Source organism: Culicoides brevitarsis, chromosome 2, assembly GCF_036172545.1.
Source record: "Culicoides brevitarsis isolate CSIRO-B50_1 chromosome 2, AGI_CSIRO_Cbre_v1, whole genome shotgun sequence".
Taxonomy (NCBI): domain Eukaryota; kingdom Metazoa; phylum Arthropoda; class Insecta; order Diptera; family Ceratopogonidae; genus Culicoides; species Culicoides brevitarsis.
In genome coordinates this window covers 6779279-6797688 of record NC_087086.1, presented here as the reverse complement: position 1 = coordinate 6797688, position 18410 = coordinate 6779279, and the positions used below count along the sequence as shown (strand labels likewise).

General features: G+C 26.8%; 2 protein-coding genes across 3 annotated transcripts in view; both read right to left on the bottom strand.

The window, feature by feature from the left end:
- Positions 1-48: 48 nt before the first annotated feature.
- LOC134828417 (phenoloxidase 2-like) lies at positions 49-7057 on the bottom strand. The gene is made up of 4 exons (XM_063841395.1): positions 6757-7057; positions 5378-6694; positions 5176-5323; positions 49-358 (listed from the first exon to the last, which is right to left on the bottom strand). The coding sequence occupies exons 1-4, from the start codon at positions 7055-7057 to the stop codon at positions 49-51; spliced, it is 2076 nt and encodes a 691-aa protein (XP_063697465.1).
- A 2922-nt stretch (positions 7058-9979) lies between these two features.
- Positions 9980-18410, bottom strand: part of LOC134828388 (protein gustavus) — a 34218-nt gene continuing 25787 nt past the window's right edge. Inside the window, exons 2-3 of one of the 2 annotated variants that reach the window (XM_063841356.1) lie at positions 10438-11315; positions 9980-10375 (exon numbers count right to left, since the gene is read on the bottom strand). In XM_063841356.1, the coding sequence (XP_063697426.1) occupies positions 10236-10375; positions 10438-11315 (1018 nt within the window). In that variant the 3' untranslated portion in view covers positions 9980-10235. The remainder of the gene's footprint in view (positions 10376-10437; positions 11316-18410) is intronic. The other variant, XM_063841357.1, reaches the window with a different exon arrangement.

The window sequence follows — 18410 nt, the reverse complement described above, 5'->3', positions numbered from 1 at the left end:
CATGAAATAAAGAAAAAAAAAATAAAAATTTTAAGAAAAAAAAATTTTTTAAGACTTCGAAGGTCTTTTTCGTGTCTCATCATGGAAAACAACCGTCACTTCTTGCATTCCCATGTTTGGAGTTAAGAAATTTTCCAGATTTTCAACTCCTTCACGTGCTTCACGATCGAAAGGATACCCCATGGGACGCTTATCCGGGTATTTAGCATCTCGAATGCCACAGAAAGTTGCTGCTAAAGTACATGAACCGACCAGTTTTTGATCAATTTTGTCATTTTCGTAATCCGAAACCATTACGAAGAGTTGAAATTGTTGTCCAGAACCCGATTTTCCGCGAGGAACGAGCAAATGTTGAGGCCTAAAAATGAAAATTCATTAAGGGTGATCAAAACCCGTTTTCTGTTTCGCGTTACATCCTTGAAATATATCCATGGGGGATGGGGGATATAAAATTTTTTTTTCAGTTTCTTTTTTTTGGTAGTTTTGAGTTGCAAAATGATTTAAAATGATAAATTAGAGCCCTCTGACAAATTTCTATCCATTTGGAGTAAGATTTGACAAAAATTGCTTTGACACAGTTTTTTTTGCTCTTGATTTAGTTTTCAAAACAAAACTATGTCAAAGAAAAAAATTTTTTCAGTTTCAATTTTTTGGCAGTTTTGAGTTATAAAATGATTAAAAATGATAAATTAGAGCCCTCTGACAAATTTCTATCCATTTGGAGTAAGATTTGACAAAAATTGCTTTGACACAGTTTTTGACACAGTTTTTTTTGCTCTTGATTTAGTTTTCAAAACAAAACTATGTCAAAGAAAAAAAATTTTTTCAGTTTCAATTTTTTGGCAGTTTTGAGTTAAAAAATGATTAAAAATGATAAATTAGAGCCCTCTGACAAATTGCAAGATTTGACAAAAATTGCTTTGATACAGTTTTTGACACAGTTTTTTTGCTCTTGATTTAGTTTTTAAAACAAAACTATGTCAAAGAAAAAAATTTTTTCAGTTTCAATTTTTTGGCAGTTTTGAGTTAAAAAATGATTAAAAATGATAAATTAGAGCCCTCTGACAAATTTCTATCCATTTGGAGTAAGATTTGACAAAAATTGCTTTGACACAGTTTTTGACACAGTTTTTTTTGCTCTTGATTTAGTTTTCAAAACAAAACTATGTCAAAGAAAAAAGTTTTTTTTGCTCTTGATTTAGTTTTTTATGTCAGTTTCAATTTTTTGGCAGTTTTGAGTTAAAAAATGATTAAAAATGATAAATTAGAGCCCTCTGACAAATTTCTATCCATTTGGAGCAAGATTTGACAAAAATTGCTTTGACACAGTTTTTGACACAGTTTTTTTGCTCTTGATTTAGTTTTCAAAACAAAACTATGTCAAAGAAAAAAAATTTTTTCAGTTTCAATTTTTTGGCAGTTTTGAGATTAAAAAATGATAAATTAGATCCATCTGACAAATTTCTATCCATTACAAAATTTTTTCAGTTTCAATTTTTTGGCAGTTTTGATTAAAAATGATAAATTAGAGCCCTCTGACAAATTTCAATCCATTTGGAGCAAGATTTGACAAAAATTGCTTTGACACAGTTTTTGACACAGTTTTTTTGCTCTTGATTTAGTTTTCAAAACAAAACTATGTCAAAGAAAAAAAATTTTTTCAGTTTCAATTTTTTGGCAGTTTTGAGTTAAAAAATGATTAAAAATGATAAATTAGAGCCCTCTGACAAATTTCTATCCATTTGGAGCAAGATTTGACAAAAATTGCTTTGACACAGTTTTTGACACAGTTTTTTTTGCTCTTGATTTAGTTTTCAAAACAAAACTATGTCAAAGAAAAAAAATTTTTTCAGTTTCAATTTTTTGGCAGTTTTGAGTTAAAAAATGATTAAAAATGATAAATTAGAGCCCTCTGACAAATTTCTATCCATTTGGAGCAAGATTTGACAAAAATTGCTTTGATACAGTTTTTGACACAGTTTTTTTTGCTCTTGATTTAGTTTTCAAAACAAAACTATGTCAAAGAAAAAAATTTTTTCAGTTTCAATTTTTTGGCAGTTTTGAGTTAAAAAATGATTAAAAATGATAAATTAGAGCCCTCTGACAAATTTCTATCCATTTGGAGCAAGATTTGACAAAAATAGCTTTGACACAGTTTTTGACACAGTTTTTTGCTCTTGATTTAGTTTTTAAAACAAAACTATGTCAAAGAAAAAAAATTTTTTCAGTTTCAATTTTTTGGCAGTTTTGAGTTAAAAAATGATAAATTAGAGCCCTCTGACAAATTTCTATCCATTTGGAGCAAGATTTGACAAAAATAGCTTTGACACAGTTTTTGACACAGTTTTTTTTGCTCTTGATTTAGTTTTCAAAACAAAACTATGTCAAAGAAAAAAAATTTTTTCAGTTTCAATTTTTTGGCAGTTTTGAGTTAAAAAATGATTAAAAATGATAAATTAGAGCCCTCTGACAAATTTCTATCCATTTGGAGCAAGATTTGACAAAAATTGCTTTGACACAGTTTTTGACACAGTTTTTTTGCTCTTGATTTAGTTTTCAAAACAAAACTATGTCAAAGAAAAAAAATTTTTTCAGTTTCAATTTTTTGGCAGTTTTGAGTTAAAAAATGATTAAAAATGATAAATTAGAGCCCTCTGACAAATTTCTATCCATTTGGAGCAAGATTTGACAAAAATTGCTTTGACACAGTTTTTGACACAGTTTTTTTGCTCTTGATTTAGTTTTCAAAACAAAACTATGTCAAAGAAAAAAAATTTTTTCAGATTTAGTTTTCAAAACAAAACTTAGTCAAAGGAAAAAAAATTTTTTCAGTTTCAATTTTTTGGCAGTTTTAGGTCAATAAAATGATTAAAAATGATAAATTAGAGCAAGAATTTCTATCCATTTGACACAGTTTTTGACACAGTTTTTTTTGCTCTTGATTTAGTTTTCAAAACAAAACTATGTCAAAGAAAAAAATTTTTTCAGTTTCAATTTTTTGGCAGTTTTGAGTTAAATTAGAGCCCTCTGACAAATTTCTATCCATTTGGAGTAAGATTTGACAAAAATTGCTTTGACACAGTTTTTGACACAGTTTTTTTTGCTCTTGATTTAGTTTTCAAAACAAAACTATGTCAAAGAAAAAAAATTTTTTCAGTTTTTAAAACAAAACTATGTCAAAGAAAAAAAATTTTTTCAGTTTCAATTTTTTGGCAGTTTTGAGTTATAAAATGATTAAAAATGATAAATTAGAGCCCTCTGACAAATTTCTATCCATTTGGAGCAAGATTTGACAAAAATTGCTTTGACACAGTTTTTGACACAGTTTTTTTGCTCTTGATTTAGTTTTTAAAACAAAACTATGTCAAAGAAAAAAAATTTTTTCAGTTTCAATTTTTTGGCAGTTTTGAGTTAAAAAATGATTAAAAATGATAAATTAGAGCCTTCTGACAAATTTCTATCCATTTGGAGCAAGATTTGACAAAAATTGCTTTGACACAGTTTTTGACACAGTTTTTTTGCTCTTGATTTAGTTTTTAAAACAAAACTATGTCAAAGAAAAAAGGTTCAATTTTTTGGCAGTTTTGAGTTAAAAAATGATAAAAAATGATAAATTAGAGCCCTCTGACAAATTTCTATCCATTTGGAGCAAGATTTGACAAAAATTGCTTTGACACAGTTTTTGACACAGTTTTTTTGCTCTTGATTTAGTTTTTAAAACAAAACTATGTCAAAGAAAAAAATTTTTTCAGTTTCAATTTTTTGGCAGTTTTGAGTTAAAAAATGATTAAAAATGATAAATTAGAGCCCTCTGACAAATTTCTATCCATTTGGAGTAAGATTTGACAAAAATTGCTTTGACACAGTTTTTGACACAGTTTTTTTTGCTCTTGATTTAGTTTTTAAAACAAAACTATGTCAAAAAAAAAAATTTTTTCAGTTTCAATTTTTTGGCAGTTTTGAGTTAAAAAATGATTAAAAATGATAAATTAGAGCCCTCTGACAAATTTCTATCCATTTGGAGCAAGATTTGACAAAAATTGCTTTGACACAGTTTTTGACACAGTTTTTTTGCTCTTGATTTAGTTTTTAAAACAAAACTATGTCAAAGAAAAAAATTTTTTCAGTTTCAATTTTTTGGCAGTTTTGAGTTAAAAAATGATTAAAAATGATAAATTAGAGCCCTCTGACAAATTTCTATCCATTTGGAGTAAGATTTGACAAAAATTGCTTTGACACAGTTTTTGACACAGTTTTTTTTGCTCTTGATTTAGTTTTCAAAACAAAACTATGTCAAAGAAAAAAAATTTTTTCAGTTTCAATTTTTTGGCAGTTTTGAGTTAAAAAATGATTAAAAATGATAAATTAGAGCCCTCTGACAAATTTCTATCCATTTGGAGCAAGATTTGACAAAAATGGCTTTGACACAGTTTTTGACACAGTTTTTGATTTAGTTTTGGTCTTGATTTAGTTTTCAAAACAAAACTATGTCAAAAAAAAATTTTTTTTCAGTTTCAATTTTTTGGCAGTTTTGAGTTATAAAATGATTAAAAATGATAAATTAGAGTCCTCTGACAAATTTCTATCCATTTGGAGCAAGATTTGACAAAAATTGCTTTGACACAGTTTTTGACACAGTTTTTTTGCTCTTGATTTAGTTTTCAAAACAAAACTATGTCAAAGAAAAAAATTTTTTCAGTTTCAATTTTTTGGCAGTTTTGAGTTATAAAATGATTAAAAATGATAAATTAGAGCCCTCTGACAAATTTCTATCCATTTGGAGTAAGATTTGACAAAAATTGCTTTGACACAGTTTTTTTTCAGTTTCAATTTTTTGGCAGTTTTGAGTTAAAAAATGATTAAAAATGATAAATTAGAGCCCTCTGACAAATTTTTATCCATTTGGAGCAAGATTTGACAAAAATTGCTTTGACACAGTTTTTTTGCTCTTGATTTAGTTTTTAAAACAAAACTATGTCAAAGAAAAAAAATTTTTTCAGTTTCAATTTTTTGGCAGTTTTGAGTTAAAAAATGATTAAAAATGATAAATTAGAGCCCTCTGACAAATTTTTATCCATTTGGAGCAAGATTTGACGCGAAACAGAAAACGGTCTTGGAAAACCCTAAAAAATTATGAAAAAAAAAATTTTTTAAAGTAAATTTTTGGAAAAATACCATCCACAGCCACAAATATTGAACTCAGCAGCATCAACTGTACCCGCTTCAGGACGATTTTGATCCAAATTACGAAAAGTTTGTTCGAAAGGGATTGTTACTGATGACGCTGTAGAAGCATGTTGCACGATATTCATCCCCGGATTCACTAAAATTTAAAAAAAATGTTTTTAAGTAATTTTTAAAGCGAAAATCGTCTCACATTGAACAATAAATTTATCCATTTCAATCATCATCAAGCGCTGTTCGCTAAATTTCAAGTCCTTCAAGCATTCATCCTTCTTTGGCGCCATAAAAACACGAAAAATGCCCATTTGAGGCTTTCCTGATCGATTTTCGACTTGAATTTTATACGAAAATGCTTCGTGATTCAAATGATCGAACTCAACGAACACCGAGCCTTGCGGTTGAAAATCCAATCCACGCGCGAAATCAACTTTACTCGTATTCCAAAAAGTCTCGAATTGGTTTTTGGCGCCTTTTTTGCCCAAAACGTCGATTGAAGTCACTTCAACGCCTCGCCAGGTGAGTTGTTCTTCCGTATAAGGCGTCAAATTTTTCTTATAAACCTCAAAAAGGTCATTTATGAAGGAATGCCATCGGTAGAAGATCGGATCTCGCATTGCCGTCGCCGTATCGTTCATGACGCCGCCCGATTCGAGATGTTTATTTATTGGATCGTTCACGTACGAGATGATCACGTGACCAAAATTATGTAATTGCCCGTACATTTGACGATTTGCGGATAAAGAGCTCGATTCAATGAGATTTCCAAGGATGTCAATCCCAAAATCCGTGTTTTCATCAAAATTTAAGGGAATTACGTCGCCATTTGGGGTTGTAACTGCCATTTGATCGATCGCTTGGAGGATTCGGTCGCGCCAAAGTTCCAAATCGGCGATTTGTAGTTGAATTTGGTCCGTTTCTCGGTTGATATCTGACAAGGAAATGTTATCTGCACGCCCAGGCCATGCTCTACTCGCCACAGAAGAGTCCATTTTCGGAAAATATCCTTCGGAAATTGGTTTTCTAAAGTCATTGAAGGACTTTACGCGTGTCAAGGTGTTGGCGATGCGTTCGATGTTGTATCGCGCGATGATTTGTTGATGCATGTAGTAGAATAACTCGCCTCTGCGGTCTTTTTCTACCATTTTAGGGGTATTAGAGTCAGCGGGATACACGAGATGCCAATGCCAATGATGCAAATTCAAGCCGGGATCTTCGCGGAAATACCATAAACGATGTTCCGGATCGATATCGGAGGCGGTATAATCACGCGGAATACGAACTGCTTCACGAGACGCCGTATCAACGATGAAAACTTCTTCGCGAAGTTGCCCAAGAACGTTGGAATCGACAAATTTGCCGGGAAAAGTCTCCATTAGCGATGGGATTTGAACGTCTCGTGTATCGTCGCGATGTAATAAGGCAACGGCGAAGGCATATTGGAACAAATATGGGTTGACTCGATCATGGGCGTAACATGCGGCAGCGAAAAAGTCTTCGGGATCCGTCATTTCTGTGAAAAAAATTAAATTTAATCATAAAAAAAATAAATTTTTTAAAAAAATTAATTTTTACTCATAAAAACATCAATTAATTTTCCCGCCAATTTCTGATGTTTCGTCACAAAAAGCGAAAAATGGTCATTTCTTTGGAGTTCCATGACATCCTCAATTTCAGGCGTCGTGATATCCTTCACACTGATCATCTTGGATCCCCTTCCGCGAGCTCGGGTCATGATTTGCGTCGCCATCGGGCGATATCTCGTCGTATAAAACGTTGCGGGAAGTTCAATTGTTACATTGTCGCCCCGTGATGTGAAAATTGGTTCGTAAGGACGATCGAACAAGAGCAATAAATGTTTCTTGATGTCTGTCATCTTGAGTTGAAGTGTTAACAGCTTGACAATTTTGCAGCGAATGTGAAGAGAAATTTCTAATTCAGTGAATTTATATCGAAAAATGTTCCCACAATGAGTTTTGATAAGAAAAAGTAAGTATTTAGAAGAGAAATGATGCGAAATTGAAGTTTTTATTTGTTGAAGAGGAAGAGAATTTATTATCGTCTAGTCTAGTTTGGTAAGTTTTGTGGTAGAAATTAATTTCTTCCGTGTTTTTGATGCTAACAATGTATTTTAAAAATGATATTTTATTTAAATTGAAAAATTTGTTTTTTTTTTAAAGATTTTTAGATTTAAAATTTAAAAAAAAAATAAAAGTTAAACTTAAAAAATACAATTTTTCAAATAAAATTTTTAAAATAATCATGAATTATTAAACTTTTATTTGGTTTTAACTTTTAAAAATGTAAAATAAAATTTTTCATATTTTTTTTCAAATAAAAAATTTATTTCTTTTTTTAAATTAAAAAATGAATAAAAAGAAAAACATTAAAATAAAAATTAAATAAATTCAAAAAAAAAAAAAATAAAATAAAATTTAAAATATATGAAAATTTATTTTTAAAAATATAAAAAAAAAATTATTAATTAATAAATTTTAAATTATTTTTCAAAATAATAAAAATTTATTTTTTTTTATTAAATTAAATTTTAATCTCAAAATAAATCATTCAAAAATTTAAAACAATATACCTATGAAATAAAAATTAATTTTCAATAATTTAAGAAAAATTATTTTAAATTAAAAAAGAATAAAATTTTTTTTTCAATTTTTATGTGATTTCTTCATTAAATTTAATTTAAATAAAATAATTTAAAAAATAATAAAATTATTTTTTTTAATTATTATTTTTAATTAAAAGTAAATTAATTTTTAAAAATAAATTTCTTCAATATTAAATTTTAAAAAAATAATTATTTCTTATAAAAATAATTGAAAAATATTTACCTTTTATCTATAATTTTATTTTTATTTATTTTAAATTAATTTTAATACATTACCATTTTAAACAAAAAATTCACTTTTTCCAAAAAAAAAAAATATTTTTTTTAAATTTTTTTTATTATTTTATTTTTATTTCTTTATTTTTGCATTTTAAAGTAAATTCAATATACAATTACGTACTTCTATACAATTTTTTTTTGTTTTATCATATACGGAACACTTAAATCAGTTACCTTCTTACCTATTTTTTATTTTATTTATAGTATTAATTAATTAATTAATAGCTGCCTAAGTTTAATGAATATTTATCAATTTTTATTCTTTTCTTCGTTATTTTTTGTGTTTTGTTTTTTTTTCATAATTTTTTTTTAATCAACTTATTATTGGTATTTATTTATAATTAAATTTTGTTATTTTTCGTCTGTTTTTATTCATTTTACAAAAGTTTGTTTGTTTTTTCATCGGTTTTGAAGTTTTTTTTGTGCCATAGGCCTTGTATGATTTTTTTGAACAGCAACTGCATCGTCCGAGTTTTAATTTTTGTTGAATCCAGAATTATTTATGAATTGGAACAAAAATGAATGAAAAGTTGAGATGCGTGTCAGTCTTTCTCATTGCTGTTCAAAGAATTAATTAAAAAAGTTTTTTTTTTTGTTCGGAAAGACATGAGGAAAATTAAATATTTTGTTGTTGTTGTTCAAGCAATCATTTTTTTCTTTTATTTATTTTATTATATATAAAATAACACACAAATTATGAAATGAGTTGCAATAATTTATAGTTTTTTTTTTGTTTATATTTACACGTACACCCAAACTCTTGTTTTTTTTAAATACAGTCTTCTTTTTTTTTTGTTTTTAAATAATTAAAAAAAAAATTCAAGTGTGTTTTTTGTAACTTTTGTAGTATTGTTTTGTTGTTCATTCATTTATTTCATTTGTAAAAAGGCTAAAAAATATAAAAAAAAAATCGGAAAATGTTTTTAATGCATTTTTATTACTTTAGAGATCAAATTAAAGATTTTAATTGCTATTTATCAGATTTATTTTATTTTTTTTTGTATTTACACAGATATTCATATAGAAAATAATTAAAATAAAAAAAATGGATTGATAAAATTTATAAAAAATAAAAACAAATAAAATAATAAAAAATAAATTTGTATAAAAAAGAATGATTTTGGTAAATAAACATTTATAGGGGGCGGCTTTTGTTATTTTTTTTTTGTTCGAAGAAAATCCCTAAAAAAGTTTAAAATAATTAAAAAATTCGTTTCTTTTTATCTAAAAATTAATTCGGCTAAAAATAGATAAAAAAAATTACGCGACAATTATACATAATACGATAAAGATTAAAAAGGAAAGGAAAAAATGTCATTGATACATTTTTTTCGAATACCACAAACTCTTTTTTTTTAATTAATTATTTTTTTTTTAAATTTAATTTTGTTCTCTAAAAAAATTAATTTTTTCATCACTTTATGTTTGTTTTGTTGTTTTTTCTTTTGTCTTAAAAATTAATTTACTTAAGTATAAATTTTGTTATTAAAAAATTTTGTCGAAAAAAACCAAGAATCCTATTTGATGTTGTTGTTTCGATTTTTTTATTTATTAAATAAAATATTTTATTTAAAACGACAGACGATGGAAATTCTGTCAAAAAGTCATTTTTTTTGAATATTCAATGACATTTAATAATTATTTATTTTCTAAAATTATTTAAGCTTTCTAATGGGATTTTTTGAGTTTTGCTTTTTTTATCTCATTTTTTCATTAAGACTTAATCAAAAAAATTATTTTAGTCAGTCCTGGTTTTTTCTTTTTTTTAATTTATTTTTTTTTTTTTATTATTCTTTGTTTTTTTTTTTTTAAATTAACTATACACTCCTTTGCTAAAAAAAATGTACGGACTAAAAATTTTTTTGCATGATGTTTATTTTTTTTTTGTTGATGGAAGAATTTATTTATTTTTATTATTAATTTTACAAAAATCTCCGGAAAGTTAATTTTTTTTACAAATAATATTTATCGACAATTTTTTTTATTTTGTGATGTTGGAACAAAACAAAAACGAAATATAAAAAAAAAATTGAAATCTATAAGGGAAGTTAATATTTTGCATTTTCGAGCATTTGTCATAGTTTTTTTTTTGTTAAAATTTCTGTGTTCTTAGTTTTGTTTCTGTTAGTTACGCTTTAACTTAAAGTATTAATTATCTACGGTCTCTATATAGTAAATAAGTTTTCATTGATTGTGGCAATGCTAATTCTTGAATATGCTCTTCTAAATGCGTTCGTCCTACTTTTTGACGTATCACACGTCGACAAAGATCCATAAGTGGCAGTGGTTCAGCTAAAAAAAATTTGAAAAAATTAATTTTTGATTTTTTTCAGGTAAAAAAATGAATTTCTTACGGTCAAGTCCTCCGATGTATTTCATCGTGATCTCGCAGTGCCCCCAAACAGCCGAAACGATGGGATATAGTTTGCGTCCCTTGAGTCCGCGGAACGCTACGCCCAAATATTGCCCGTCGACAATAAAACTGAGCGTGCCCTCATCCATATCTAATGCTACCAAAAATTTGTCTGGCACTAAAAACGTCTCGTCAGGCTTGAGGATCGCGGGATACGTCACGCCCGCGCAATTTTTCGAATCGTGATACAGCTTATTGCGTCCCAAGTCCCATCCCCAACTCTGATCCGTGGATCCGACTAAACTTTGATAACCTACGGAGTGCAAAGGCGCCTCGCTCGTAGCAACGCCGACAACGGCATGCGTTCCGCGTTGTCGCGTCGACCAAAACACCTCCCAGATGTGCAGGCCCTTCGTGAAACCCACTTTTCCTCGTATGCAATCCGTGCTTTGGGCAACTGGGTGTCGGTGGAATGTCATTTTGTCCTCTTCCTTCACGAAAACATTCAAACTTCGGTCCTCGGAGTTCCACGAATACTTGACTTGTGTCTCCTTGGGGGCGGGCGGCATATCGAGCAGCACATCGATGCGTGCCGGCCTACTGAAATCAGCTGCCAGTTCGCGCGGAATGATTGTTTTGAATGGCGCCGGTTGATCGCGACTCACCGATTTTACTCCTCCTGAGATTTTTTGACCCATATTCATACCACTTTGACGCCCGCTTCTCGATGTACGAATCGCTACTTTGTATGACACACGCAACCTTTCGACGTCTAAACGGTTTAGCACGACGCGCGGCGATGGCAATGCTGTCGACGAAGTACCTGATGGACGGCGACGTTCACTTGATCTAAGTACCGGCCCTCGGCTACTCTTGTATCTGCAAAGAAAAAACGTAAAAAACTCGAATTAGTACAAAAATCCTCTCACAAAATCATTTTTTAACCTTGAAAGTCGAAAAATTCCCGCAAAAAATGCGACAGGACCAACTTGAAATACTTTCAACACTCTTTTTTTGCCATTTTGCAGCACAAAGTGTCGGTTGCATTCGATTTTCAATGCAAAACAATCGACTCGAACATGCGCATATGCGCCCCTCACCGAATGTGAATGCAAAATTTATCGGCAAAAACGGCGAAAAATCTCCCGTAAAAGGAAAATTCTATCCCCATAGTGAAGCATTCAATTGTATTCCGTGTCGTCATGGCAACGCATTCACATCGATCCCGTTCGCAACGTTCGACCTTTCGAATGTCAGATGGAGCGATGAGTCAAAGACCGAAAATTACATTCGAAAAAACATTCATCATTCAAACGGCGAACGAGATAAATTCAAAAGAAACATTCACCGCACCGAACAGAACACTTCCCAAACACACAACTTATACTATATCTAAATTCAGAATGATGAGTTCATTGCTCCCCCTTCATAAAATGAAAAAAAAAATTACTACAATAATGTGGGATAGTCGTTCTCGGCTTGCTTGTCTGCATTCACGTACTTTTTATTATTATTGTATTAAAATATTATGAACTCTCGCAGCAAAAGTAAACATCGGGCGTCAATTTCGATCATTTCGCCAAGAATTTCACACAAAACTTCTTCTTCGAAGCAGGAAATTTTTCGTTCACACCTAAAAAATAATTTTTTTGGAAGTCCGAAGTCGTGTGTGGTTCTTGAATTAATTTTTGAGTTGAATGAAACGGGAGTGCTGACGACACTCCTGTTAAAAAAATGTCGTTCTACAAAAAAATATTTAGGTTTTTCGATTTAATTTTGTTTTTTTTTTGTGTTGAAAGGTTCTCGAGAATGAAAGTGAAAACCGAGAAATGTTTATAACAGATATCGAATGTCGTGAATTTATTGTGACTATCACGAATTAAATAAATAAACGCATTTTATTGAATTTTTATGCGAATTAATGCAATTTTTTTTTTCAATTTTATATAACTTTGAATTATTTTTTTTTTCTTAAACTTTTGATTTTTAAGTAAAAAAAAAATAATAAAAAATTAATTTTTTGAATAATTTAAATTTTTAATTTTAATTAATTTTAATTTAATTTTTTAATAATTTAAAAAAATAATTTTTTTTTAATAATTTTTTGAAATAATTTTAAGTAATTTTTATTTATTTTAAAAAATTTAATTAATTTTTATTTTTAAATTAAATTTAAATTATTTTTATATTTAATTGTTGATATAAAATTATTAAAAAAATTAATTAAAATTTAAAAAAATTAAATTTTTAAGTAATTTTAATTAAAGTTTTACTAAAAATTTATTTTTTTTAATCTCTGAAGTTAAAATTTTAATATTTTCATAGAAAAAAAAAAATTAATTTTTTTCTTCTTAATTTTCAGAGATTGACTTAAATCTTAAGTTAAAATATTTTATATTTTATTATAAATTTATGTAAAAAAAAATAATTTTATACGAAAAATTTAATATTTTTTGAATTTAACTTTACTCTTCAAGTCAAAAATTAAATAATTTTTCTAAAAATTTATTTTTTAAATTTTTTTTTTAAAAATTATTTTTTTTTTTTTAAATTATTAAAAAAATTAATTTTATACGAAAAATTTAATATTTTTTGAATTTAACTTCAACATTTTAGAGCAGAAAAAAAACTTCAAATTTTGTCATTTGAAGGCAAAAACTCAAAATTTCCGCCCAATTATTCCACAAAAACTTTAACCCGAGACCTTTTTTGCTCATTTCAGACAAGCCTCTTAAATCATATGCAACGAAAATTTCGTCAGCAACCTCAATGCACACACACAATTTATCATTTACTTCTCTGTAACTGTAGCCATTTATTCAAGAGACACACAAATAAATACATAAAATAAATAAAATAAAATTAAAAATCATTTATGTCAAGCAAATCAGCAAAAATATTTGCATTTAGTAACTTTAAATGGCAAGCGCGCAGCTACAAACGCTATTTTTTTCCATTGCGTATGCATGCGAGAAAAAAAAATAATTGTTTTATGATGTCAAGGGTGCAATTATTGCATTAAAATAATGGCTGTAGTACAACGCGCGCAACAAATACTGCAAAAGAACATTATGTAACGAACGTAAGTAACTGTGTTTTATTGCTATTTTCAGCGCTAGTTTGGCAATGTGATACTTTATTTATTTATTAAAAAAAAAAAAAAAATATCGCGCTAGACAAAAATTAAAATTTTATTTCGGGAAGTTGAATTTTTGATGGTCTCGACGAAAAAAAAAAAATGAACAGGAAACCTTTTTTTCGTCGTTTCATCAAAAAATGTTGAATATCTAAACATACATCTTTGTAGCTCACGGCTGTCGATGTCGTATATCGAGAGGTAACAACTACTTTGAGGAACGTTTCGTTGTATGTTAATGACGATGAAGTCGACGACAAACCACGACGATGCACAGTGGGATGAAATTTCATTTTAAAAAATTTAAATTCAAAAATTAAAAAAAAAAATTAATTAATAATTTAATTATTTCAAAATAAAAAAAAAATATTTGACCAAAATTTTTTAAAAAATATTATTTTATGTTAAATTTTTTTCAAAAGTCGAAATTTTATTTTATTATTTTGTGAAAATGATAAATTTGGTAATATGAAATTTTTATCTTTTTTTTTATAAAAATTCTTTAAAAAATATTAAAAATTCAATGTGATCAAAAAATGAAAAAAAATTGTCTAAAAAAATTTTTTTAAAATAAAATAAAATAAAAATCTTTAATAATTAAAGTTATTATTTTATTAAATTATTCTTAATTAATTATTTTAAATCTTTATTTATTATTTTTTTTTTTAATGTTATACCTTTTTTATTTTTTTTTTGCTATTTTTTTTTAAATATTTTTAAAATTTATAAATAAAAAAAAAATATAATTTCTCATTAAAAATTAAAGATCAAAAATATAAAATTAAAGAAAATAAAATTTTTAACAAAAAATGTTATTTTTTTCTCATTTTTTTAAAATAAAATTTTTAAATAAATTAAAAATAAATTCATAAAAAATAAATTAATAAATTTTTTAATTAATTGAATGTTTTAAAAAATATTTTTATTTTTTTAAATTATTTTAAATTTAAGTTTTAATCAAATTTGTATCAAAAAAATAAAAAGAAAATTAAAATAATTTTTTTAAGATTTGAAATGGACCACTGTGCATCGCTGCAAACACAAAGACATGTACGAAAAACCTCACATATATTTGTGTAATATATTGTATTGTCTATTGTATTACTTAATTTACAAACGATTTATAACCTTGATTTTGAAATTTTTCATTGTAAACTCCAGTACACCGCGTACTACCCCATTTTCTGTATGCTCATTACATTATTTTATTTTTTTTTCGAACGTTCGCTTACCACATTTTGCGTAATTAACATGTCTTGAGAAACAACAAAATGTGTAACTTATGATTTCTACAGCAAAAAAAAAATTATTGTTAATCATAATTTACTGTTTAAACATCGAGTTTGGAAATGTTCAATCAATTTTTGAGTCACTCTTGAATTGATTTTTACACGTTAACACAACCTTTGAAAGGCTTCGCGCTCGTTCATGGTTCACTTAGAGACACAACAACAAATTGCTTTGCTTTTTTTTTGAATTAAACACAAAAAGCAGCAACAAATAAGGAAATGATTTTTTTTTATTAATTTTGTTTTTTTTTTCGGTTGTAAAGTGGTTTACTGGATTTTTCTGTTGAACAACCCTCGTGAGAGATTAATTTTTGTTTTTTTATTTCTTTGTAGAAACAGCAGGAGAGACAGGATGAAGGAATGACTTTTAAGAAAAAAAGGGCTACTTTGTTGAAAAAGTTGAATTGTGAGAAAAATTTTTGAATTAAATGAGTTCGGAGGTCGAGTTGTAACGAGGAACAATGGATATGGTTGGGCAATTAGAGCTAACGGTGATTAATGAAAAGGGCAGGTCGTTAAAAATAGATTTGGAGTGCTTTGAAAAATTGTTTAAAAAACCTTTGTTTAAGTTATTTTTAGTCAAAATTTATGACTTTAAGGCATTTTTGGTATATTGAAGGTAAAAAAATTGAAAAAAAGGTTTTTTAATAAAAAAAAAATAATTTTCATTAAAAAAAAATTTAAAAATTAAATTTTAATAATTGTAAATTGATAAAAAAAAAATAAAATTAATTTTAAATTTAATTTAAAGAAGACAAAAATCATTTAAAAAGATACAAAACTTTTCAAAAAAATAATTTTCATGATTAAAAATTTAATTAATTTTTGAAAATTAAAAAAATAAATTTATTAAAAAAATTAGATTTTATGAAAATTGTTATCAAAATTCGGTCAAAAAATTTATTTAATGTTAAAATTTTTCGAGATTTTTGCCTTTTTCATATTCAAAGGTAAAAAAATTATGAAAAATGATTTTTTAAAATTAATAAAAAATTTGAGTTAAAAATAATTATTCAGAAAAATACGAAAAATTGATAATTTTAATCAAAATAAAGCTTTAAAAAATGAAAATTTATCAAAAATTGTCATTTTAGGGAGTTTTTAAAAAAATTATATTTTTCATTATCTCAAAATTCTTTTGAGCAAAAATTATTTTTTACTCTAAAAATTTATTTATCTTTTCAAAATTTTACAATTAAAACGAAAAATTGATTTTTAATTTCAATTCATAGCAAAAAAATTTAATTTTTGTATGATTTTTGAGCCTCAAAATCTCAATTGTGAAAAAAATTAAACAAAAACATTCATTTTCAGGAATATTCGATGCAAAAATCCTTCATTATGAGCAAAAAAGCATCAACTTCAAACCATATTGACGCACAAAACGTGACAAAAAAGGTCAGGAAAGACCCCTGAACGTTTAAAAATCAATAAAAAATTGATTCATTGATTAATTAAGAGGTTTAAAAACCCGTCATGGCAACATAATCCCCTTATAAAGGTCTATTTTTGGGCATTATCTGCTTAAAAATGCAACAAAAAAGGGTTGTCTCATATTTCCATTCCTAAAAAATCTCCTTGAAAACCGAAAATTTTCTCATTTCAGGTTTTCCCATCGCAGAAAATGCATCAAAAAATCCGGAAATGCATTAAAAAACATCCTTTTCTCACATCATCCCATATCCTGACACACACATCTCGCATCAGGAAATGTCTCAAGTGCGAAAAAAACGCACGCACAAAAGACCGTCATCCTCAAATAACATCATTACCATCAAAAATGCGTTAAAATATTGCGGAACCACCCCTTGTTAACGCACACACACACACGGGCAAAATACACGAAAAGTGACAAAGTTTGTCGATTGTATAATACCTTACAGACAATAAAGATTTTTGAAGGTTGTCTACATGAGTAAATGAGCAACAACATGTTTTATTATTATTATAGTTTTCTCGTTGTTGTTGTTGTTTCTGCTGCTTTTGACTTGTATGTGCAACCCATATAAATATAAATAAAGTGTTCGCGCAGCAAAATGTGTAACATGAAACACAAAACTGGTAATAAGTTGTGAATATTAAAAAAAAAATTGTACGAGACTCGAAAAACCCGCCAAATAAACTACATTTAAAAAAAACATGGTAGGTTGATTTATATTGGACAAAATTTCCGCATACACGCTCCACGCAGTTGCTTGTCCGTCTGCCTTTGAATCATACAAAGTTTATTTTTAAGGCTATTCCAAATTTTATTTTTGTTTTAAATTTATTTTTAAAATAGCTTTTCATATAAAATTATTAATTTTAAACAATTTTTGATCGTATTTAATTAATAAATATTTTTTTAATAATAATATATTTTTTTTAAATAAAATAAAATATTTTTTTTTATTTTAATAATTTTAAAAAATATTAATATAATTTAAATAAATTGAATAAAATAATAATTTAAGTGATAAATAATAATTCATTTAATTTTTAAATTAAATTTTAATTAAAAAAATTTAAACAAAACTAAATCAAATAATTTTAGTATTAAAATTATTTTTTTTATTTTTATTTAAATTAAATTTATTTTTATAAAAATTATTGAAATTAAAAAAAAAATATTTTATTTCATTTAATTAAAAAATATATTAAAAATAATTTTTAAAAATTTTGAAGTAAAATTTCAGTTAATTTTTTATATTATTTTTTTTAAGTTTTCGTATAATTTTTATTACAAAAATTAATATTAATATATATATTTTTTAAATTTCTTGAAAAATTAAAAAAATCTTAAAATATTAATTTTTCATGATTTTTTTTTTAATTTTTTTAATTTTCGACTTTTTGAATGGAGTAAGAGACAAAAAATAAAAAAATTGTAACTGCCTTATTTATTTATTTTTTTTACAGTGAATATTAAAACTGCTACAGAAGTCAATGAAACTCGTTTTGTTTCTTTTTTTTTTCGTTCGGATGGATGTGAATGCGAAGAAACAAGAAGTCACGTCGAATATCGAGAACAACAATAATAACAAAACAGTCAATATTATTATGTTTATTATTAAAGAACGTCGTCGTCGTCGTGGTCGTTTTCGTGTGTACAAGACGCAAACAAAGCTCGTTCTTTGTGTGAGAAATGAAATTAAAATGGGCAAAACATGGCATGATGATGGTTAACTTGTAGAATATTTATACTGCTGTTGCTCTTGTTGGTGTGTTGTTGTATATCTTGATGATTATTACCGAAGAAGCAAAAAAAAAGCAGGTGAATAAACCTCATCGTTATGTACAAAGCTGCGAAGTGTGTGAGTAAAAAGAGTGTGTTTTGAGGGTACATAATAAAAATGAAAGAAAAAAAATTAAAAAAAAGTAAGTCTGCTATCCGGCTGGTTGCTTATCTGACCAGAAATATTAAAAAAAAAAGAAAAAAATTGTAAAAAAAGGCACAACACATGGCGAAGGTGCAAAAGAACGAAAGTATTGAACTGTGTTGAAATTGCTGTTGCGGTGAACTCGAAGGAAAAAGGAGTCAAGGATTTTTAACGGGAAGGAAATGTCGGT